Source organism: Corvus kubaryi, unplaced genomic scaffold (assembly GCF_017639235.1).
Source record: "Corvus kubaryi isolate FWS band 111438036 unplaced genomic scaffold, C.kubaryi_AGA036_p1.0 37397, whole genome shotgun sequence".
In the NCBI taxonomy this organism is placed as follows: Eukaryota; Metazoa; Chordata; class Aves; order Passeriformes; family Corvidae; genus Corvus; species Corvus kubaryi.
The window spans coordinates 1,696,040-1,720,656 of NW_024581136.1; the positions used below are offsets into that span (position 1 = coordinate 1,696,040).

Consider the following 24,617-nt stretch of genomic DNA (forward strand, 5'->3'; position numbering starts at 1 on the left):
GTGACCAATGTGTTACCCCCTGTTATTCCTGAGTACATGACAGGGTCCAATCAGAAGCTGGCACTAATATGTGAAGGAATGTACCAGTGCAGTGTGAGGAAGAGTACTGCTTTGCTGATTATGAGTAAGGAGTGAAGCCATGAGATCTGAATTGACTATTATGGGTGAGAAAAATTTGTTGGTGTCATCTAACTCTCCAACCTTGAAAAAGCCATTTACTCAATCATATATAGAGTCAGCTTGTAAATACATTTCCATATTCAATGTCTAAGCTAAACACAAAGTGCTATGAGACCAAAAGTGTTTGTCACGTACATTCATGTATAATTATTATTATGCTCCTTTTAATCTTGCTTGTTAATACATGATGATATCCTACAAATACAGTAATTTAGTGACTGTTCCATTCCTTGAATATAATTACTTGATTTAGAAAAATGAATGAAAATTTGGGTGTAGGTAAAGTTCAGGAGCTCAGTGCAAGCACAGAGCTCTGCTATCTTGGCTGCCCAGGCTCTCTGGGGCACTGGGCATCAGCAGCTAGGAGACAAACATCTGCTGTCATTCCAAGAGCTGTTACTGGCAAGACTGGCCTTGCAGCCCAAGGACTCATTTGTGCCATGTACAGAGGGCATCCTTCGGTGTCTGAACTAGATCAACTCCTCCCATGTACACAGAGCTTGTTTTGGGGACTGTTCTATACTCTCCTGGGGCTATTATTTTATACATAGTATATATAGACTATTTTATACATAATATAGTAAAAATGGTTATAAATCAAGGTGAGAGATGAAGGAAAGTAATTAGAAGTGGTAAGGGAAGCATCTTTCCCTCCAAGTACACAGTTTCTGAGTCAGCTAGCAGATATCATATTATCATATCCCTCACCCAGCTACACCCAGGACTGAAGCTGAAAGCTCCTCAGCAGAACCACACACACAGAATTGTAAACTCTGCCTCCTTTCAGGACTGACTTCCTAGATACCCTGGTAAGGGGAACTGAAAGGCTAAGGTGGTTATTTCCACGCCCATTAGGATTTGGACTGGTAGCTCATATAGGCTGTCATCCCCAGCTCAGAAAATGGGGAAAAATGTTTCAGAGACTGGGTGCCAGTTCACACAAACATTATTTTAATTCCACTATGAGCTATTAGCCTCCTTTATACAACACGAGTATCAAATACTGAGATCAGTCTAAAGCTCTGTTTAGATGACAGGTAGGGTATCTACAGATTTCTCTTTTTTAAAAGACAAATTAATTAAGAACTACAGCATACTCTTTCTCAAAAGCATATTCAGACTGAAGTTTTACCTTTTGAGTGATAACTCTCTTAATGCTTTGTTACGGTCTAATAATTTGATAACCACCTGGGTTAAGACCCTTCTACTTCACACTGATTTAAGCTGGAGTTCAGTATCTGGATCTGTACCACGTTGCTCTCATGGTCATAAAAGGTCTGTGAGGGAGACATCATCCCCCTCACCATCATCCTCCAAATCTTCATCTTCATTATCCTTCTGCCTTGTAGTGGGGTCAAGTGAGCAGTGTCATTCCTTAATTTGATGTTTTCTGTTTTATTTTGCAGGGCAGTATGTTCAGAATCAGTACAGATGTTACCACCAGTGGTAGCGCCCACCCCAAAGAGGAACTCTTCTCACAACAAAAAGTAACCAGTCTTACATTAGACTAAGTGTAATACAGCTGACTCTCCATTATCCACTGAAATGGGAACTAGGACAAGTACAGGGAAAAACATGGCTGAAAGGGTTACCAGACTGCATGGTGCACAGAGAGCTGTGTGGAGCCAGCCAAGACCCACCGGGATAACGCTGAGTTGGAGGTAACTAATCCCTGCAGAGGAAAGGCTTTGTGCACCTCAGTGCTTACTGCTCTTGGTTGTAGAAGGAACCAGGGGCTGTGGCAAAGCACCAGCCCTCTTGTGGACCCATGTCTGCCTCATGGAAAAAGCTTCCTGGACCCCAGAACGTTGCAGGGAGTGCACAGATGGCCAGGCAGCTCTCCTGGGGTGTCCCTCAGGCTCAGCACTGGTTGGGTTACACTCAGAGCAGCTCCCTGCAGAGTTGTGCATCAGTTTCTGTGCTGGGCTGGAAGTTATGCTTTATTTTTAAACATCTGTAAAGCACAAACCTTCAGCTTCCTGCTTATGAAATTGCCCACTGAAGTCTACAAAGGTTTTGCATTCAAAACAATTACACCTTTAATAAGTGATCTAAATGTCATCCTATAAATTAAGAAGAGGGTGTTCAGCAAAGCTCATTTGTTCCCATGTTTCTGTTATTTAGCTACAGTTTTGCAACAAGAAGATAGAATGAAATTCCATAGCTGCACTGCATTAGAAATGCTGTCAAGACTGGCTGAAGATTACTGATTCTGCTTCAGTTGGAATTTGTACAAGTAATGTTATCTAAAGAAGAACCATATGAGGGCAAATTGAGAAGCACAGAATGAAAACTATTAAAGTTTAACCTAGCAGCAAAGTATCTTAAAAAAAAAAAAAGAGACATTCAGCAAACCATGTGAATACATGAACATCTAAGATAGCCAATGAGCAAACCAAATTCCTCCACCATCTCTTTATCAAGCCCTAGTAAAATCATAGTATCTTCAGATCATCTCATTCAATTATAGATCCACAATGAGTTACTTTTCCTTGATAATGCTGCATCTATTAATTTATAATTCATTAAAGAGGACTGATGCTTGAGAACAACAGGATGCACCAATTTTCCAAAGTACAAAGTGGCATATGCAAAAAGGAAAATTACTCATTCAAATATTTAACTACCAAAATGTATTATTTTAGCACAGGCAGTTATTATTTGATATGTAGCAAACCTGCTTCTGTGAATGCTATTTAGATTAGAAGTATGAGCAGTTTAGTTTGAAGAGGGTCTCAGGCAATAAATTATCTTTACCTGCAAAGACTCACTTTTATTGAGTTTTGCTTGCTTGAATGCTGGACGGTAGTGGTACTCAGCATTAACACTGCTCACTGTACAACACTCATGCATGTTCCATAAAATACAAAAAAAAAAAAGAGACATAGGGATGAACGATCACAGTCTAACACATGGCAGCAACTCAAGCAATGAACTGAAGCAACAGTAAACCAGAAAAAGAAAGATAATATTGGACAGCACTTTCCTCAGCTAAGAAATTATGGGCCTTGTAGTTACAGCACAAATGAAGGAGACAGGAAATCTGGGATTTATTCTGGGATCTGTCACAGATTTCCTGCATGGCTTTAAGAAAGTCCTGTGGGGTTAACTTCAGCCATGGGGCTTTCATTCCTTTGAGAGCAGTCTGCACCCATACCTCAACCCTGTATGAGCTAATTAACACAAAGGGAAGATGTTACTGGTGCAACTTTTGTACATAAGAAACAGTCAGACCTAATGCAGGTAAAACTGTATGATCTAAAGCAGCCTGGGCAATAATAGTCCAAACACCAAGGCAGGCAACATCCCCCTCCCCAGGAGCTGGCAAGGAGGGAGTAAAAAGGATGGGCACTCCGGCCATTGAGTAGCGTGGTTGTTACACTGGTGGAAGCAGGAAACAGAAATTTATCTCCACTGGAAGCCAAGACTTCATTTCTCTATTTTCTTCCAAGCATAAAAACTAAAAGGAGGACATACAGGGCTTGTAATTTCTTGAACTCCATTTCCTTTTCGGTTTTCACACACAGTACATTCTCATGAAATGCAGCTTCCAGTGGTAGGAAACCAAGACACTCATGCCTCTAAAAGACACCTTCACATACTCAACTAACTTACCACAGAGTTTTCACTTACAGAAAGTAGTATCATAATTTCAACAGGTCAGTTTTATTTCTCAGGCCTGCGTGGCTTAATGTCTCAAATTTGAGCAAAACAGAATAAGTCCCACATGTTCTTGTTGGGAGCACACACCCTTTTGGGTTCTTCTGGCTGGAGAGATGGTTCCACTCATTCTCTGAGAACTACTCCAAAATTAAGATAATTAATCCACAATAAACTATTTCATATTTTAGGTCACTTACCTGGTGCTCTCAGATGATCCATTTTTATCCCCTGTGTTCTGAGCTATTTTGTTTCTACTCAGTGTTGCTACCTGCAAGGGAAATAAAACCTCCAGAAGATGGCTCAATGCTGCTTAATTTCAGTTAACAAGGATCTGGAACAAGGCATTACCCAATTGAATTTCCTACCCTCTAGCCAATAGGGCTATTAAGTCACAGCAGGTGTTTCTACTTGTTTCATGATGTTAATAGACGCTTGGATGCTAGCAGAGTTTGTAATGCATTTGCAGCTTTTGGTTATTTATGGAAAATGCAATCTAGAAAAGCCTTATTTTGAATTTAATCTGTGTGAAGAATTTATCAAACTTCTGTAGTGATTTATGTTCATCAAATCTTAAACAGAAGAATGACTTGTTCGAACTTTTGTTTTCAGAGAAAGGTAAGACTAGAATTGGACACTTGGGTCATAAAATAATATTGCATCCCAATACCTTAAATTATCCTCAAAAATGAAAGATGTGGCAACATAGAGATGCATCCATGTAGTCCTAAATCACAACTTCTGTTAACAAACTGTCTTTATAGACAGTTGTGTGATTAAATTTCTAGGAGACCTGAAACCACACTTAACTACTGAAAACGAGGCACCTGCTTTCTCAAAGATATCCAGCATTGCTCTCAATTGGATCAGCTGGGCAATTGTGAGAAACCAATCACTTCACTGAAATCCTAACTGGAAAAAAGTGACTAGTGATCCTATTCAGTCCCATAAGCAGCACAACTCTAGAAATAAAACAGGAAGCAGAATAACAGCTTGTGTCCTGAGCTTCAGGCTCAGCTTTGAAATCAGATTTGATTACAGATGTAAATGCAAACCTTAAAATCAATGCTTTATAATAACAAAACAAAAAGTTCAGAGCCACAGGTTGCTTTTGTCCACTATCAGTCTTCTCCTGGTATGGAGGCAAATCGCATCCCTACAAATTCTTGCACTCCACTGAAATGGTTGTATCTGTCTGCTCACACTCATCCTCTCTTCCTCCTCAGCCCCATGTGCAAGCTCACCTTCCAACCAGCTTGCAGGAAGCAGAGTCACTGAGCAGACTCCAACATCATGTCAAACAAATGAACCTTCTCCCTATTTAGGGCCAGTTATCAGCCCTCTTCCTCTTTACTAGCTCCTACATTGACCTACAGGAATATCCCCAGTAACAGACAGGTCTAATTAGCCATCAGAAGACATTAAGCATTCCCCAGATCCTAAAGAGGTACAGCATTAAACCACACGAAAATAATTGACAATGAGCTTTTCCCTTGCTAAGAGCTCTAAGGACACTAGAACAAAAATATTGTGGACATAATTTTTCTGTTTAAGTCCACAGTGACTCTAAAGAGGTTGACAGTGAAAAGATTTCTGACCCAAGGTATAAAACCAACATCTTCCTAATGTCTATAGATTTAAGTTCTATCACTCTTGGACATAGCACAGACCATGCAAATATCTGTCCTAGTAAAATGCATCTGATTGCCACTTACTGTTCCAATTATTTTTTCCTCTGATGCTGTATCAGAATATTTGAGAATCTTCTCAGAAAGTTGAAAATTTAAGTTTATGGTAAAAATCTCTTCTATGGCGGAGTTTAAGATGGAAGACAGTCAAATCTGTAGAAAAAATTAAAGATTATGAAATATTTCTTCTGTATAAGATGCATTTTGTGTAAGTTTTTATTTTCTCTTTTCCAGAATTCATCTACCTACACAAACCTTGCTCACCTATATCCACATTTTCTAGCACGAGCTTCGCTACTTGTCCCTGTTCTTGAGTGTGTGTTAAATGAAGTTGTAAATTACCTGGGGCTGCTCTTACTGGCCCGCAACAAGTGGAGTTCACACAGTAACACACCTTCGGGGCTTAGCTATGCCAGCTGATATGGGACACCACAGTGCTTCTCCTTCAGAGCAAACACTTCCTGCCCACATTCCACTGTTTCCCAGGAACATCAAAACCAGGTTCTAATTTGGAAACACAAAATGAGAGAGACTTTTCACATCTTCATCTGAGATTAGAAAAACAAAAAGTCTTTATGTTATTGTAGTTCTAATAATGACTCAAAAATTTGAAACCAAACATTCAGTGCTGTTCTTTTATAGCCTTGGTCTGTCTAAAGCATCCTGGGAAGGCTTCTCTACACTGTGCTAATAGGAACAATAGAAAAGCCTCCCAGTTATGATTGTATCAAATTTGGGGCATGTCTTTTTTACTGTGTTTGTGTAACATACAGCACAATGGGGCTCTGATTCTGACACATTTCTGAGAATAGAGAACAACAAAAACACAAAAGAGAGAGGCCGAAGGTGACGCTGCAATTACGACTGGGTCATTCTAAGCATGGGTATGAAGTTCAGCTTTTCCAGAAGGGATTAGCAGACCAGATTGTTTACCATATAAGAGAAAAATGCAGAGTTTTTAATAAATACTTTTTCATGCTGTTAGTGCATTTTGACAACAATGTAATTTTGTTAAAATATCATAAGAATAGTTTATTACCTCAGAGCGTTCCTTCAAAATCTAAACTGAGTTCCACAGAACTGTTCCAGATAATTGACATCAGAACAATATCCATCTGTTGTTCTTCCTAAAAAACTGGTACCTCAGAAATTAATCAAATTAAAATCACAAACATTAAAAATAAAATTCTCCTCCAAAAGAGGAAAATGTGTGGGCTAAAGACAACACCAGCAATAATTGGGTAATACGCTTTACCACCAGTCCTGTCTAAATTACAGTATTGTAACTGTTTTCTTATATGTTACATTTCCAGATATTTTTATGTTATAGCAGACGGAACCTTTAAAATAGTTTTTAGGTTTTTTTCATTTACTATGTCTTTATTGCCATGAAACAGGCCCTCAGCCAGAGTAGATTCTTATATATCATAAACTTCAACAGGGGTTTGTCATTTTCACCAGCATCTTACACTATGCATTTAGGAAACTACCGAAAATCCTACATATCTCTTCTCGGAAGCAGAGGAAGCATAATTATCCCTTTCTAATTACGCACTTTGGCTTCCTTGAATTATTTGTTTAGCTTGAAGATTTGTTTATGTTCACTGATACTTTGGTTAAGTTTATTCTTCATTTATTTTAATTTTATGTTCCAAGGATATTTTACTGAACACTCCCTGTAAGTCCTTCAACTGTGGCCACCCACATCCTGAAATTTTCTCTCTACCTAATCCTACCTTATGTCATAACACAGTAAATATATATATATTTACAAAACAAATTTCTTCCAGCAAAATAGACCGAGTATTTTGTATATTTTAAAAAGCTTGTGTAGCATTGCACAGTGTGTGTGTGTGTACATAAACATGTACACTTGCTAACACCCCCATGAACATGCACAGAGCCGTTGTTGAAAATTTTCATTAAAACTTTGTAAAGGAAGTCCATCTGCCACAGCTCAGGATGTCCTGTTTCTATGAGGGGCTTCAGCTATTGCTTGGCCATTTTCTCATTGAAAACATAAGTAGGAAACTTGAGGGCATTTAATCTACTATTAAAACAAACTGATTTGGAAAGGGTGTTTTGAAGAGCTTTTCCCCACCAGCTGGGAACTGTGAGGCATGGACACCACCTCAGACACAGCACACTTAGTTTTCTGTGTCCTCTGTACTGGTGTCATCAGTGGGAAGGGTGGGAGGAAAAATTCTTTCTATAAGGAGGGGCTGTAATCTGGTCATTGAGATAATCCCAAAATACAGCTGTTGTTCCCAAGCAATATCTGTGCCCTGCTTGTCTTTCAAGGCAAACCATAGCAGGGCCCAGCCAGCCTTTGTGGGCTCCTGGCAGCGGGGTGGGCTGGAGTTCTGCCCTGCCCTGTCTGGCTTCTGAGTGCCCCGGTCCCTCAGCACAGGTGGCCTCCCTGGCAGAGGGAAGGAACAGACACCCTTGTCTTTTAAAGTACTGGGAACATAATTTGGGGTTAGTACGTGCTCATAGTATATAGCTGCTTGCTTTAGGAGACTGATTGCTTTGCAAGAGGATGGAGTCAACTCTGTGGCTAGTCTGGATTCCAATTTTATTTTGAAATATTGAAAGAAAACCCCAAAAGTTCAAACCTCAGGAAAATTCTTTCATGATTCATTTGGTGTATTTGTTTTACTTTAGCATTGCTCTCCAAAACGTTCGGCTTTAATTTTACAGTTGATCAGTCTGCAGGAAGTCCCAAATCTCATTTCCACTAAACAAGGGCTTTCCTTGTTTGTGTTCCTCATTGAGAAAATAAAGGATTGTAGCCGTGAGAGGTTTACACTTACACACAGTAGTTATGAGTACCAAACCAAAATGTTTTCGGTGGGGACTGGTATCAGTCCCAACAAAAAACTAAATGTCACAGGGATACACACCAGGAAAAGAAGAGGAGGACAGAAAGAGACAATGGGTGGAAAAAAAGGAAGTACATGAGGAGTCAAAAATGTCATAATAAAGCACCAGCGGGGAACATGGAGCAGAGAGGTCAACAGCAAAAAAGAAACTGGGGGCAGAGAAGGGTCATTAATAAAAGCTCTAAATATCTTAGTTTTCCCATACAAGCTTCCTTTCCCAATGGAATGACTGCTGGTGTTTGTCACAAGACTGTATTGGGTGCTGCACTAGGATGGAGAAGACAAGAGGGAGAAACTGGAAATAAAATGTCTGCTCTGGGCTCTGCCTCTCCTTTTGGGCATGGAAAGCAGCATTGCCTCTGAGAAGAGAAAGAATGAGACAGTGGTCCCTTCATCCTACAATCCAACAGGAACCACAAGCCATGGATGTCCCTTCAATTTCATCAGAGCACAGCATGAAACAGCCTTTTCATCCTCTTATCCCAAGAGGCAAACACAGCCTTCCTGCCCTACTGAGAGCACACCAGTGGCAGGAGTAACATAACATTCTGTGGTGTCTCAGGCATAATGCCCACCTCTAACAGTCTTGGCGGGCCCTCACTGTTCCATATTTCCCTCTTATCTGAACAGCAATAATACACTACATACAAAATTTCTCTAAAAATTATTTCTGCCTGCCTGTCTGCAAAGTGAGGCCATTAAGACTGACAAACATAGCGCAGCAGTTTATCTTGATAAAAAGTGACCCACACAGACTGGTTAAGAGAGAGACCTAAAGCAGTGGGACAGAGGTAGGCTATGACATGGAAAAGTGACAACACACCACAAGTGGTTTAGCTTCATTACCAAAACACACACAATTTTTTCTAAAGAGCCTGTGCAGGATCAGGCCCTTCAATAATATGGCAGTTGTGTAAGGTCAGTGGTTTTGAAGCCACTTCTTTTGAAGTCATCCAAAAGCATTCAAACACTGACAATGTAACAGCTGTTGCACTGGTTGTCTTTAGGATAACTCTTAAGCTCAAGATATGGGTATAAGGTTGCTATTGCTACCTAACACCTTTTGCTTTTACCTGAGTTCTAAAATGTCCATTCTCTTAATTGCCATGACAGCAAGTAAAAGGTTATTTGAGGAGAGAGAAGAGGGGAAAATCCTGTCATTCCTCCTTCCTTTTTCATGGTAAGGAACATGCTGATGATGCCAGGAACTGAAAATTCTCCCTTTTGATAGATTAATCGATTGAAGAGCTTTACAGTAGACCAGAAGAGTGGGTAAATGTACTCACCAGTCTAACTCATTAAGAAATGTTCCCCATGTAGTCATAATGCAGGAGAAAAAAAGTTTGTAAAGCTTTTAGACTTCAAAAATCGAGCATTTACACGTTATAATTGTTTTCATAATAAAAAGGCAATATTACAAATATTTTTGAAACATGAGGATTCTCTCATGTGTTGAGAGACTTTTGCTACTGACATTCCCGTGGATGTCACGCAGCCACGCATTGCCATCTAGCGTCCAAAACCACAACTGCACTGATGCCGAGAACTTGGGAAGGATATTCCAAATTAGTTCACAATAACAAGCACGGATTAGTTTTGTTTTTCATAAGTACAGTACTATATGATAAAACAATCACATCTAACAGATGACAAGGAAGTTTTTTTGGCGGTTTTTTTGAGTTGGACTGAGGAAATTATTAGGAGAGAGCAAAAGAATATCTGACTATAAAGTAAGCAATGTTGAACTATCATTAGTAGGAAATATAATCATATTTAGAGAATACAGCAAATAGCACGCACTGTACCAGCATTTAGAAGAAGTTTTATTGGGTCTACAATGAAAAAAAGAGAGAGGAAAGGAGCAGGAAAAGAGTGAACAACTAATTCAAATGATGCTCTGCTTTAAGGGCAAATATTCAGTCCTTCATGCAGAAATGTGCATAAAAATTGCACAGTAATTTTGGACTCTGTTACACAAAACTCTCCAAGCAATACCCTGCTAAATTGGTAAGTATCAATCAAAAACTCCACTGCCTCCTTACAAAGTAAATGGTACTTGGTTGGAAGCAATTCTGCAGCAGTGGAGCACCCAGGAAAAGTGAAATTATGTCAGTGCCGCCAAACTCTCCTGTAAAATACCATTGGATTGGCTGCATCTCAGTAATACCTTGTAAGGTTTAGGAGAGCTCCATGCTGTTGCAGAGACTCAAAAGGGACAGAAACCAGTTTGCTTTTCCATGCAATATTTAAGTTCCCTTTCAGAGTCAGATCCTGAGTTTCTGTGTCACAAACTAATGTGCTTTTAATCAAAATTCAGAAGAAAATTATTGACTCTGTCTAGTGACTGTTATGAAGAACAAAGTGTTTTTAGGAAGGGCTTGAACAGAGGGAACAGAAAAGTCTTAGATCAATTCTGGGCAGATATAAAACTGCATCTTGAGGCTACAGTTACCTGAAATGCTGTGACAATCTGGCAGTTTGCTGCTAACGAACTGGGAAGATTCTGCTTCCATTTTTTCCTTCAGTGGGTCTGGAACTCAGTGGATCCCTCTGTGACTTGATTCGGCTCAATAACCAAAGGGAAAATTGATTCATTATTTCCACTTAGATAATATACTGATGTTAAAAAGATATAATGTGTGTATATGGAGTGGGTATAAGGGGAGGAATCAGGGACAGCCTGCCCAGAAATGGGTAAATAAAAGGGAAGACCAAGACATTCCCCTTTTCCTGTGCAGTTGTTAAAAAAAAAAACAACCACCTAACTAGATACAAATACTTGAACTTCTCACACTTTTCACTTTTTACTTCCATTTTCAGTCTACTTGCTTGCTGTAGGGCTGTTTATCATCCCCTTCCCCAACAATGAAAGAATTCCACGCTCTGTGTATCTGTCACACATGCATCCCTCTGACAACTGGGGACACACTGCACTATGCACAGGCAGAGTCAGGCCTGTGTTTTATGTTTCTGTCACTAATATTTCCCCTGCCATGCTGGGCTGTCCGCTGGCTTTTTTCCCTTAAAGCATTTAATAAAACCACTACTAGATCCCTCCAGCTGCCCAGCTACATTATTTATTTATGAAATATGCGCCTTCACAAAATCCAAGCACTTGTTCTAGCCCAATGTACAAACCCTGACATCTGTTAGTGTCTTTACCATGCACTGCAGAATGCCATGGGGAAGCACACAGGTCATGCAAGAGAAGCACTGTGGAAATGCAGTGTACAGGGTTCTACCCATAAACACTCTCTGAAAGCCAACAGAAGCATAAATGCAACTGGTTGCTCAGTGCACAGGTTTAAAACAATTTATGAAGAACATACATATATATTTTGCCTTTTTTACCCTTCTGGAAATCATCTGGTGACATTTCGTTCTCCAGTCAGACAGTTTGTACAAAAATGGATGGGAGCCTTCCTATTAGCTCCAGTGAGCAACCTAATAAACGTCAAGAGGCTTACTTGAAAATAAATGGGGGATATAATCTGGTAACTATTTGACCAAATCGGTTATATTTCTATTTGGGTTTCTAGAATTTTCTTGCTTCCTTTCTACTTAACTAAATCAGCTAGAGCAAACATAACGGAACTGTTCTTGTGAGATTGGCTCTTTAGTGAAGAGCCAAACAACCATTTTTTCTTCGACCTAAAGACAACCTTCATATCAAACAGGTAAATAAAGCTGTTTGGTTAGCAAATGAGCATGTTTCTGCTTAAAATGAAAATGAAAAAATGTTGAATTTTACAAGTCTAACAGGAATGGCTAAGATTTTAACTGACACTAAATTCTTTTAGCTCTGCTTCTGTGAGATAAAAATATCTTTTACTTTCTGAGGCTTTTCTTTCACTTACTTGATCCTGAAGAGAAGACACTGTAGATTTATGTGTTGTTCATCCTGGAGAGCACAGCTGGTTTAGCTTTTCTGTCACACCCCCAGGATCCTATCTTTAAAATGACTTTTTAAAATGCATGGTGGGTTTGCCTAAGCAAATTTAATTTGTATTACAGTCCGGATCCAAAGGAAAGAATAAGAAAAAAACAGAAGGTAAAAACCAAGCACACAAACACATCTCCAGTGCCACCTTTAAAAGAGAGGGGATTCTGTTTTAAACAGTGTGAGATTGGTATGAAATAGGTTTAAAATGTTGGCCCTATCATGTAGGCTATTTATATATACAATAGCAAGCCAAAGGTACACATTGCCCTTATCAACAACAACAAAGTAAATTAAAAAGTGCAGATTATTTAATAGCAAACTACAAGAGTTATTTCCACAAGAAATTAATTTGGGGAAAGACAAAAGAGGAATCAAGGTGACAAAACAAATCCTAATAAATCCAGATGAATTCAAAGTAATATGAAAACAGGAAGGCTTAGGGGTAGTATGAAGAAAATTAGGAGGCTTAAAGCAAAATAATTGCATAAACCTGGAGAAGTGAAATTGTAAAAGAATCCCAGACAGATGAGTCTCAGAGGGAAAAAGAACTTGTGAAGGGAATGGCATGCAGATAACAGTGATTTCTTGGCATCACTAAGCAACAAGATGGCTGGTGTGAAGTAACTGCTCTTTAAACTGGAAAAAATAAATAAAATTATAAAAACTGAACCAGTTTTGGGGAAAAAAAATTAATGTATTTAACTGTAACAAGTCATGAGAAGACAAATACATTCACCTACTTCTGAGGCAACTGAAGAGTGATTTCCTGTTAATAAAATCAACTCCTAGGAGAACAGGCTGGAAGAAACAAAACTTGGCAGTTATCATTGAGTGGTATTAGAATAGTTTATAACTAGGAGGATGTGCTTCTTTGTCAGGTAAATTCAGTGATAAAATAATTAAATTAAAAACCATAAAATGATACGATAGCCTGGATGAAACTTGGATTTTAAAAAGCAGGAAAACCAGACCTCCAGGCTTCTTTGTGAGGATGACAAAACATGACAAAGTGGAACCAGTAGACACGTGATTTAGATTTTTATGAAACCTTTGACAACAGGCCAGGCAATACACACAACACACATCTAGGTTTAATTTGGACAGTTTTGGTTTCAAAAGATTCTCTCAGGTGTCAGGTTTCAGTGAAAAACAGATAAAAGTACAATTATGAGAACAAGGTATTGACTACTTGTGCTAACAACAGGAGAGAAGGAAAATATTATAATTGACCTTTGAATTGGAGAGTGCCATCTTCTCTTAATTTTCCTGTCCCCAAAGAACAACACAAATCAACAAATCTGCCAGGATCATTGCTATGCCCTTCTATTATGGAAACAAAGGGATCAGATACCTCCCACCTGCCCACATGTAACAGTTTGTGTTGGACACCAGATTTAGTTCACAGTGCCCTGGCAAGAGCTTGGATTCAGAAGGACAGGACTTGAAATAATGATGGAATGTAGAGGGAGGTTAAAAAACTATTAAGAATGGGAAAAACAACAATTAATCAAACCATACCTTACTTTGAATAATACTGAATATGTACTATTATTTTTTTCCTTGATAACTGTTTTTGAAAGATAAGTATTACAAGAGGAGAAAGGAATAATAAAATTAATTTGAAAAATAGGGACTCCTAATTCAGAGCCTGCTGAAGTTAGGAAAGGACTTTAATGGGCTTTGGCTCAAGACCTTATAGTGTAGCAAAGAAAACAATGTAAACTGAAGTGGGATTTATATCCCTACTATAAATAATGTATGTAATCTCAACTACTGGAGACAGTCTTTGTATATATCTAATTTATCATTATTAAAGTGAGATTATGGCAGCTTTATGCGAGACAGAGGCAAATCTGGGTCATTAATGAAAACAGTTTATTTACATTATCCGCTGTAGCTCCTCAGGCATTTCCATTGCTCACGTTTAAGACCTCACTCCTGCCCCGCCGTGGCCCACAGGAATACAGCACACGTGCTCAGGGCAAGCGTGACTGAAACAGGACTGAAAACTGAAAATAAAGAGCATGTTTAATCCTTCTTGCTTTGTCATTTTCCCTTTGCATTGGAAACACAAATGCCAAATAGTCAAGGCACAGATAGAACTTTGAGGGGCATTTGGTCTTCAACCTATGCTGACTATTAGCACTTGCTAAAAGTGACAGCACCAAAGAATCAACTTTGGAAGCCTTTGGCATAATGTTTCCTCAGTCCCTCTTGCTAAGGATGTTTGCATCAGCAGCAGAAGGCAGCTGGTACAAAGGGTGATAACGCTGCAGCTGAGCTCCATCACTTGAGTTTCAGTGGGCAGCTCAGGGATGTTTTGTAAAAATGGGCTTTGCCCAGCAGAACTGCCCACAGCTCTGCCCTTGGAGGAAGGTTTGGCCCAGCAGAGTCCTACAGCCAACCTGGTCTGTCCCTGCTGTCAAAGACAAAAACAGAATTTGAAAATAAAACAGCTTCAGATATCTATATGGGTTTTAAGACAGAAAATAGCCACTCTGATGTATTAGCAATGGTTCATGCATCATCATCATCACCACCATCACCAAAATAGCCATGCAGGGCTTGGGATAGCAATACAAATCCCAGGCCACCGACCTTAAAAAACAATTCTGGATAAAATAATAGTTTCTTCCCTAAACAAAAGAAACTGGCAAATAAGCTACTTGCAGGCAATATGCCTGAAAATAGGCAATCATATTGAAAATGAGAAGTCCAATAATTTTAGCAAAAAATACCCACTTCCTCAATGTGTGAGGAATGGTGAAACCAAACCAGCCATGTGTAATATTTTATTCCTTTAAAAACTAATTTGATGATATAATAAGGTTTGTGTCATCTCTCTTATGTCAGCACTCTATGCCTTCTCTGGAAAAAATAATTTACCTTCAGACTAATCCATGCAGGTTTAGTAAAAACAGCTTCCAAACTGGTTCATTTTGTCCTTCAGAAAAATGTTCCACAGGATTGCCAGATTGTTTCTTATCAGGAACAAGAGAACCAACCATTAATTTTAAAAAGGTCACATCATCAACTGTGGACACGTACACAGCCTGACTGGGTTCACTCTGTGTTCTTCATATAACAATTGGATGCACAGTTACCAAACCTGACATTTTGTATTTTTCTCTGTATTTTTTCCAAGAAAGAATTCTTCCTTCCAAACAACTTCTCACTACTAATTTGACATATTTATGACTCAGAAAGATTAGTAAATGACAGTCCCTTATTTTATCAATTACATAGGCAAAGCAACAACACAAGCTCCTAAGCTCCTCATTTGCCTCCTCTTTCCCTGAGATGTCAACCAACTGGTGCACTCTCAGCAGCCATCTGATCCTTTTGCTCTCCTGAAACTGCCAACAAAAAGAAAATTAATGCCAACTGTGCAGGTGATTTTGTATTGACACTTTTCCAATAGAATCCGGACTTGGACCACCAATGTATTTCACTGGGGACATACACCCATCATCAGATGGTTGTAATTTTCCAACACCAACTGTCCTGGGATGCTTTCAAAATAACAAAAACTAAGAAAGATTCTTTATTTCTTTATCAATTTTTCAGCACCGATTCTTCAAGCTGGTGTTATGTTCTTAACTATATCAATATAAAATATCCTACTTAAAGCTGTTACTTCAGTACAAATATAAACCACAATAAAATATAACCAACCTACCCAATATAAGTGATCCTACTTTATAAATTATGTTAACCTGCTGTACTTCCATCTACAGTATAGTTAGTTAATATTTCTTTTCATCCCACCAGCCAAAAAGGTTAATCCTCACAGCAGCTGTTACTACTCCAGTACAGACTGAATGTGAATTTAACCTCTCCTGGATATAGCCCAATAAATTCTGTTGTTTTTCTAAGCACTTCTGTGAATTAAAATGGACGTTGGCTTGCCATCCAAACTCATGAGCAGGTCTGAAGTGGCTTTTAGGCACGTTGCCAAATAACTTCCCAATTCCCTTATAGGGTATAGCTCTCACTCCAGAGATCTTCCATGCAAGAATTGAAAAACAACACCTTCTCCATTTCATCAAAATTATTTTTCATTTTCTTAGTATTATTTAAATAAATTCCGCACAAAATTACATTAAAATAATATTAAGGGTTCATTTGCCCTCTCAATACCCAATAATTTCAAGTTAGTTGTAGCAATTCAAATATGAGAAGAACATATCCTCCTGTAACCTTCCTGACAAGGCCAGGATATTGAAAAGCCTGGATATTAAATTCAGCCCAGAGCATGTGTTTGGATATAAGGCAGAGAAGAACAGGAATACTCCCCAGTACAAAAAAGGGCAAGTATAAGAAATAAATATATTTTCCCCAGCTGATGCTTAACTTTATTGTAACTAAAACAAATATATGCTTTGAAATCTTCATTTTCTCTCAGACTTCAATCACCATTTTCAAAAGTAGTATAATTTAAACTTTGATTTGGCAAAGCAATGAACAACCTACTAAAATTTAAAACAATTGGAGCTCTACAGAACATAAGCACATTACTTGTATCGCCCCTCCCGAAAAAAATGAAAATGGGGACTTGAAATCTTTCCTGTTTCAAGGGGAAGTCATGAGCCAGCTTGCATTGATGAGTGGCTTTGAACATTCTAGAACTTGAAGCATTCCGGGCTCTTGGACAGAGACTTGCCTGCTGATAAGAGAATCATGGAATAATCAAGATTGGAAGAGTCCTTTAAGATCAAATTCTTTCTGTTTCACACACCCCTTAGCACAGTCTGTAAGACTGAAATACACAATGGACGATACAGACTAGCTAGAATAAATAAACTTCAAGTCATAATAAACTTTCAACCCCCTGAAACAGACTTAGTTATAAAAAGTCACTACCCTCTCTTCACAGCCATAATTATTGAATATAAAGTTAATTTTGGTTTTATGCTTAATACAGTTATATATTTTCCTTCCTTTATAAAAGCGTTAAAGCTCCCTGAACATGAAGAAAACAATTCCTCACTACCCGTGGCAGTGAAGCCGCGCCCGGGCTGATGAGGCCAGTGCCCCTGGCACCACGCAGGTGCCGAAGCAGCACAGAAAGAGCCGGGGGGGTTAATGTACGAATTCCCGCCGTGTTCCTCCCTCTCGGGCAGCCTGCCCGGGACGCGGGGCCCGGAGCTGCCCGCCCGCCCCTCACACCGGGCAGCTGCCCGTGCAGCGCACCCACTGCCGCCCGCACCTCTCCTGACTCGCGGCAGCCGCAGGTTACCAGCGGTTTGATCGCTCACGGCGGCCTCAGTTCCACCTTTTTTCCTGCTGCTGAGAGTTCCCGCGAAGGAAGGAAACCCGGCAGCCCGCAGCCCTGCTCCGTGCCCCGGGCGGCTGAGGGAGCCGGCCGCCCCCCGCTCCTGCTGGCGTTGTCCCACAACAGCGGAGCGGGATCCCCGCCCGCACCAGCCGCTCACCTTCCCCTCAGCAGCGCTTTAATGGCACAAACGCGCTGGGAGCACTTGGGAACAACGCTCTTGCCCTTTCCCTCGGGGAAAATGCCGGGGGACCCCGCGTCTCCCTCACGCCGGGAGGAGACTCAGGGGAGACCTTATAGCAATCTACAGCTTCCTCATGGGGGAAAACGGAGGGGCAGGCACTGATCTCTGCTCTGTGGTGACCGTTTACAGGACCCGAGGGAACGGCCTGAAGCTGCGTCAGGGGAGGTTTAGGTTTGATATCAGGAAAAGGTTTTTCACCCAGAATGGCTGGGCACTGGAACAGGCTCTACAGGGCAGCCTGCAGCAAGCCTGCCTGAATTCAAGAAGCGTTTGGACAACGCTTTAAAGCACATGGTGTGACTGCCGTGCAGGGCCGGGAGTTGGACTCGCCGATCCCGGTGCGTCGCTGCCACCTCGGGCTATTCCGTGACTCTGTGACTCCGTTTCCCGGCGCGCCGCGGGGCGGGAAGGGGCGTGAGCAAAGATGGCGGCGCTGGGGGCGCGGGGCTCGGCGGCGCTGCCCGCGCGGCTGCGGGCGCTGTGGGGCCTCCCAGCGCGGCGGGCGCTGGCGGCGGACGCGGGCGGTACGTGAGGGGACCCGGAGGCACCCCCAGAGCGCTCCCGGCTGCCCCAGGCTCGGGTTTCAGCCGCCCGCGCCCCGCGTGGCGGTGGTAGTGGGCGGCTGCGGTCGCCCTGAGGAGGGATGCGGGTCGGGGCGGGTGTGGGGCTGCGGAGGTCCCGGCAGGGGCGGGACGAGCCGTGAGGGCAGGGGGTGACTGTGACCTTGGCCGTGGCCGTCCCCTCAGCCCCCTGGTAACAGCGTGTGCCCCTCCCGCAGAGGGAAAGGCCGCCAAGCCCAAGCCCGCCTTCACGGACGAAGCGGTCCAGACGCTGCTTTACAAAATGACGGGACTCGACCTGCACAAGGTATTCCGGCCTGTGAAGAAGGGCCTCAAGCCGCCCAACTACAAGCTGATGACCGAAGCTCAGCTGGAAGAGGTAGGCTGCTCTGCTTCCTTCGGAAGTAAGTGTTGGTTTTAGTAAAATGCCTATTATAGCCCATATTTCTGCCTTCTTTACCGCCGCATTTGAAAACTTTCTGGTTTCTTTGTTTCAGGTTATTCCCTAAATTAGTGTAAATCAGTGTGTCTTCACTTGAAATAGCTTGGTTTGTCCAATTTTGTGTGATTTTGATGGGATATGGAAGGAAATCGGATCTGTTTTTCTTGAGTGACAGTTTCTCTTTATTAACCTGTTATGCTTCCTAACTCTGTTAAATCTCTTCATATTATACTTAAGTTATAGCCCTGGAAATCCTTTGACTACGTTTTTTTCCTCTTCCCTCTGTTCTGAATTCATTCAGGATGACAAAGGGACCTGACTTAAGCCGGTTCTGCTGTAGCCATAATTAAAGCTATATACAAACTGCTGGTTGTGGTTTATGCTTTGGGGGAAATTTACCCTGGAAAAACACATGAAATAAACTTGGTGTTTCAAATAAACTTGATGTTCGCAATAGGTTGTCCATTGTAGTTTTGGAACGTCCTCCAGCATTTTGTCCCCGTTTCAGTAGTAGTAAATTGTTCATATGAAATTCATCTACCTAGAGGAGGAATTAGTGCCTCATTTTTTCTCAACTGCAGAAGAAAAAACCAAGCTTCTCTAAATGAAAATATTGATCCCCAAATTGTATGTTATCTTTCCAATAGGATGATGTTTTTAGTTGTAAAATTAAGCTACTTTTTTTTCCCCCTACAAGGCCACAAGAAAAGCCATTGAGGAAGCTAAAGTAAAACTAATCATGCCCCCTGTTTTGAATGAACGAGAGCCAATTGATGATGTCTTAGCAGAAGACAAAGTCCTTGAAGGAACTGAAACTGCAAAATACGTGTTTACAGATTTAAGTTATTCCATTCCACATCGTGTAAGTAATGTGATTAACAGTATTAATTTGTTTTCTAAATAAGCTTTAATAAAAATGTAGATGGACCAGTTTGCAGAAAGGCTGAGGAGTTGAAAATTTAGTCTGGTACAAGGCAGTAGAGAAAAATGTATTTCTAAGTACTTGCTTCTAACTGATAATGGTAAATGACATTCTACTGGTCAAAAGCAGGCATGGGGGAAAGCTGTGTGGTAGGTAGATAATTATTTTACAAGCAGATGCTTGTGATACGCTAGGAGTGCGGAGTTCTTCCATACTCTTAGAAGCTTTCTGTAGAAGTGGATTACTTTGTAAGATGGAGCTACTCCACACTTGCAAAGATCTGGTGGAAAGCTGTGGAAACGAACAAATTCACAGGAAAGCTGTAAAGAAATAGCTGTCTAATGGAATTGGGGAGTATAGGGATAGTTTCCTTTGTGTAATGAAACATCTCGATCGTCTTAAGTACCAGTAATAAGAGGCCGGAAAAATTCTTAACAAAGTTATGATTCTAAGAAGTCTTCATGGTTCAAATGTGCAGATAGTGATGATCCTGTGAAATGAACTGCCCAGTCTTCCATCTATTACTCTGAGAGCTTTCTCCAGAAAGCTGGTATTTATTCTCCTGCTGCACTGTATTGAAAACCTGTCAAACAGACTTTCCCATTTGCCACCCTAAATCAATTATGCTTGTGAACAGATCTGAGTATGTTGTTTAATTTGTTGTACTTTTGCCTTGCACTTGCCCTTATTTGATTCTAGCACCTACCTCTGGAAAAAAGGTACTAAAGTGTGTGACACTTGCATTCTTAATTTTATATGGATTATCAAATGACAGAATCAGGCTAACTCCCTGTCTGGGTATGAGTTATGTTATCTCTAAACTTCCCAGAGCTGTAGCTTTTAGTGTTGGCACACGCACAGCTGTCGTACAGTAAAACTGAGGTGTAAAGGCAGCACTTAAATTAGCAGGTAGCAAGGCAGAAATGATGAATCTAGCACATGGCCACAGTCAGTTAGAAACTGGTGTCAGTAGGGTGAGTTTAGGTATAGAAGGACTTTGACAAATGAGATTGTTTTTTTTAGAATGGTTCTGGCTATGAAGAGAGAAGGCTTTGGGAGATAATGTGGGGTTTTTACCGCATTTCCAGGAACGTTTCATTGTGGTTAGAGAACCCAGTGGGGTGTTACGCAAAGCGACCTGGGAGGAACGAGACAGAATGATACAGATATTCTTCCCAAAGGAAGGGCGCAGAGTGATTCCCCCCACGTTATTCAAGGATGAGAACCTTGGGGTAAGCTCCTCCTGGCTTTGAAACTGATCACTTTTACTTCATTGCAGTCTGATAGTGAAATTGTGCTCTTTGGGCATAGTAACTCTGAAGAGGCCATTCTGCATGTATGTGTTTAGCTGCTTGAATTCTGTTTTGAAAAATTGCTTTTCATTGTAACTTGGTTAAAATACTTGAAACAAAGTTCCAGGTTAGGGCCAGGTAAATCCCAGGTAGGTGTAAGTACTGTGTCATACTAGGAACAATTGTACAGTTGATCTGAAAACGTGAACTGGTGTTTTAGAATCAAAAATCAAGAAACATTATATTAAATGTCATCAAGGCAGTTACTGTACTTCTATCCATTTTGTCTCTTGATGAAGGGGTTACTCACTGTAAGTGTTACCCAGAACAGAGTGTTGTGGCTGCTGTTTTGATTTTGCAGAGTTGGGATGGTGGGATTACATAATCTACTCCTGAATTTCAACTGTTGTTTCAGACGGTATTCCAGCAAGACCGTCATGAAGATGTCCTTAACATGTGCATTGCTCAGTTTGAGCCAGATTCACCTGACTATATCAGAGTGAGTTCACTTTTCATTTTTCTAGCAAAAAAATAATACTAGTGGAGAATTGTAGGGTTTATTTTGTAAACAAAAATATTATTTGGGGATCAGAGGTGTTGGTCATATGTTTTTTTTTCCCATATAGATTATGCTCGTGATGAGTTTTGGTGTTTATTTTTATGCAAAAAAGTAAAACAGGATTTTGCACAAGTAATTTTCACCAGCTTAGAAAGGTACTGCATATGCAAAAAAAGTCTTCATACAGGTACTTTTGGTATCAAACCAGAATTGATGATAAAACCTGTCACAGGCTCCGAGCAGAGTTGTGCTGCTGAAGTCACACTAACTGCTGGCTTAGGAGCTGGGAGGACCAGGTAGGGAACTGACAAAGTGCATTTTGAGAGAGAGCACTGTGCACAAAGTGTTATTTTTGACAAAGACCAGCTACAAAAATGTAGTTCTAGTAGAATAAAATTAGTAGCTATAGCTGCTGGTAAATGTTAGTCTACACTTGCTTTTAAAATGTTTAGTTCTCTTTAAACTGTAATATTCTTAGTGATTTGCGAAATGGTAACATCTATTACGTGATTTTTCAAGTAACTTTTTTTTTCAAAGTAAAGTTTTGCCTCTTTGCTCTAGCATTTTTCTCCTGAAAGAATAGATGCAACTTGACAGCAGTGCAGTGAAAGTTCAGAGCTTATGTCTCTCCCTCCCCAAACGTTCAGGGATAGGATTTAGTTTCCTTTTACTGTAAGGATGTCTATGCCTAAGTACTAAAGACTGGGCTAGCCCAGTGTTACCCTGAATTAAAACATGCATAACACTTTAGCATGGTTCAGCATGTGGCTTACTGCTGCACCTTGGGAAATGAAAAAGATTAAAAACTCTGTGAGAGGTACAGGGGGAAAACTGTTGTCAGGCTCCAGTTCTGCAAATGAAACAAAACCTTGTGTGTGTGCAGGTTCATCACCGCACTTACGAGGACATTGACAAACACGCCAAGTATGACCTGCTCCGCTCAACGAGGCACTTTGGGGGCATGGTGTGGTATCTGGTCAACAGAAAGAAGACAGATGGCTTACTCATAGATATGATCAACAGAGACTTGTAAGTACAGTTTGTCACTTAGTAATCCTACTTAGACTTAGAACAAGTACTGCTGTTTGAAAATAAAAACAGTATTTCTGTCAGATGTAGAAAAGTTCTCATTTGCATGACATTTTAGGCCAGCTCTGGCTGTTAGCTGTATAGGTACTGTGAGCTATACAGGAGCACCGGTAACAGTCCATGAAGTTGTAGGTATTAAACTAGGTTTCTGCAGAAATATCCTTTTGTAGTTGTTGGGTTTTTATTTTTGTTTCCCATGTAACTGTCAGAACACTTCCCGCTCTGAGCACTGCTGATCTTAAAGCCTAACACTTCTGTACTGAGCTCAGTTTTGGCTTATAAGGTTGGTACGTTTGGGTTTTAGAGCAATTCCTAAGTAGCTTAGGAACACATGGATAAAGTTTCATTTTATATGGATGGATTTCTATAAAACATGGTGCTAAATTTATTCAAAGTTCCCAGAAGTGAACAATATTCAATTGTTCAAAATGTCACTATAGCTGGGAGAAATCTGTACAATCAGAACTTCAAGTTGTAGTGATGATGGCATTTATTTCGTGCTGTTTCAGTTAGAAACTTAGAACAGGTGGTCAGATCTTGCTTTTAAACCTGAGCATATGGAGAAATCAGGAGGGTTCCTGTTTTAGAATCAAATTGTTAAAGGGAAAATTGATGTATCTGGACAACTGAAATGAGCAGAGTTTGGAATGTCTTTCCCTGCCACACACTTCAGTAGTTTTAAATTCAGCTGAGAGCTCAGTGTCACAGGATTTCTAATGCTACTTCTGTAAAACATACTGGTCATTGCAGTCTGTGTAAGAAAGGTCCCCTCTGGTGGAAGTTGTTCCACTAAACACTCATTATTGGGTAATTAATTGTGTTTTCAGAGAGATGTCAGCTGTATTACTGCTGAACAGCAGGGATAGATTTAGGTCCCTTGCCTGGTGCACCATGGTGTTCAGGGGCTTCTGGCCCTCCTTCTCGTGAAGGGGCTGCCATTGCAACAGGGGCTGGTGGGATGCCTGGTCACCTGTGTATTCCAGGGACTGGATACTCAGTAGAAGCAGCAGTTTGACAGCCTGTGCTGTGCAAAGTACATTACAAAATACACTTTCTCTAAATACTCTGAAGATAGAATTGCTAAAATGAGCCTTTATTTGTTTAGGCTGGAGGATGCTACAAGTTTAATTACACTGTATCATATGCTTCATCCTGAATGTCAGTCAGCAAAAGAAGCTAAAGAAGGGAAACTTCAAGGAGTTGATCTGATCAAGGTAAGATTTTCTGCTTTAAACTACTTAACCTACAGAAGAGAGCTTTTAACCAGCAGAACCCCATTTAGTAGTCTAAATTTCTTCTTACCTTAAGCAGCAGATATTTAACCAGGACTGTTGTACCTGCCATGCTGGGGTTTTTGTTAAACTAATATATAAAGTATAGCTGCACCAGGATTTCAGTTGTAGGTGACTGATCTGCCACTGGCATGATGAAATTTCATTATGCAACTCTGCTGTTAACTGTACATTTACCTCTCTCCTGCCACTGTTGCAGGTATTTGCAAAAACTGAATCTCAGAAAGAAGGTTATATGCAGCTGGCCCTGCAGGCTTATGAAGAAGCAATGGCTACTTCTTCAGCTTCATGAAGTAAACATCAGCTCATCATAAGTTTTAAGTCTGTTTATAAATATTTTCTGTACAGGATTCCACAATAAATACTTGAAATTGACTGCTATAGAATGTATTTTTCTTTACTAAAATACATGTGAATCACTACAGCAGTTTATTTTGAAAAGTTCTGTAAGTGAGTGTAGAGCAGCCTATCATGACTTTTGTTTTCATTGACACTGAACCCCGAGTTTAATATTTTTACTGTTACATCTTGAATCTAAGGAATTGCCCACAATTCATTTTACTTATTGAGGTAAGTACAGGGTTCATTT

The 24,617-nt window shown here is 40.4% G+C and overlaps 1 protein-coding gene and 1 long non-coding RNA gene across 3 annotated transcripts; one reads left to right on the forward strand and one right to left on the reverse strand.

Moving 5' to 3' along the window:
* Positions 1 to 3,961: 3,961 nt before the first annotated feature.
* LOC121671190 lies at positions 3,962 to 17,412 on the reverse strand. 2 transcript variants are annotated; one of them, XR_006018420.1, is made up of 4 exons: positions 14,237 to 17,412; positions 6,568 to 13,151; positions 5,556 to 5,681; positions 3,962 to 4,111 (listed from the first exon to the last, which is right to left on the reverse strand). It is a non-coding gene; the product is annotated as an uncharacterized LOC121671190 (long non-coding RNA). The 2 variants fall into 2 exon arrangements; XR_006018419.1 differs by having other exon boundaries at positions 6,568 to 17,412.
* Positions 17,413 to 18,280: 868 nt separating this feature from the next.
* On the forward strand, positions 18,281 to 24,403 carry MRPS22 (mitochondrial ribosomal protein S22). The gene is made up of 8 exons (XM_042042117.1): positions 18,281 to 18,396; positions 18,651 to 18,811; positions 19,572 to 19,736; positions 20,885 to 21,028; positions 21,504 to 21,587; positions 22,531 to 22,676; positions 23,842 to 23,950; positions 24,228 to 24,403. Exons 1-8 carry the CDS (start codon positions 18,297 to 18,299, stop codon positions 24,318 to 24,320), a joined length of 1,002 nt encoding a protein of 333 aa, XP_041898051.1. The 5' UTR covers positions 18,281 to 18,296; the 3' UTR covers positions 24,321 to 24,403.
* The last annotated feature ends 214 nt before the right edge of the window (positions 24,404 to 24,617 follow it).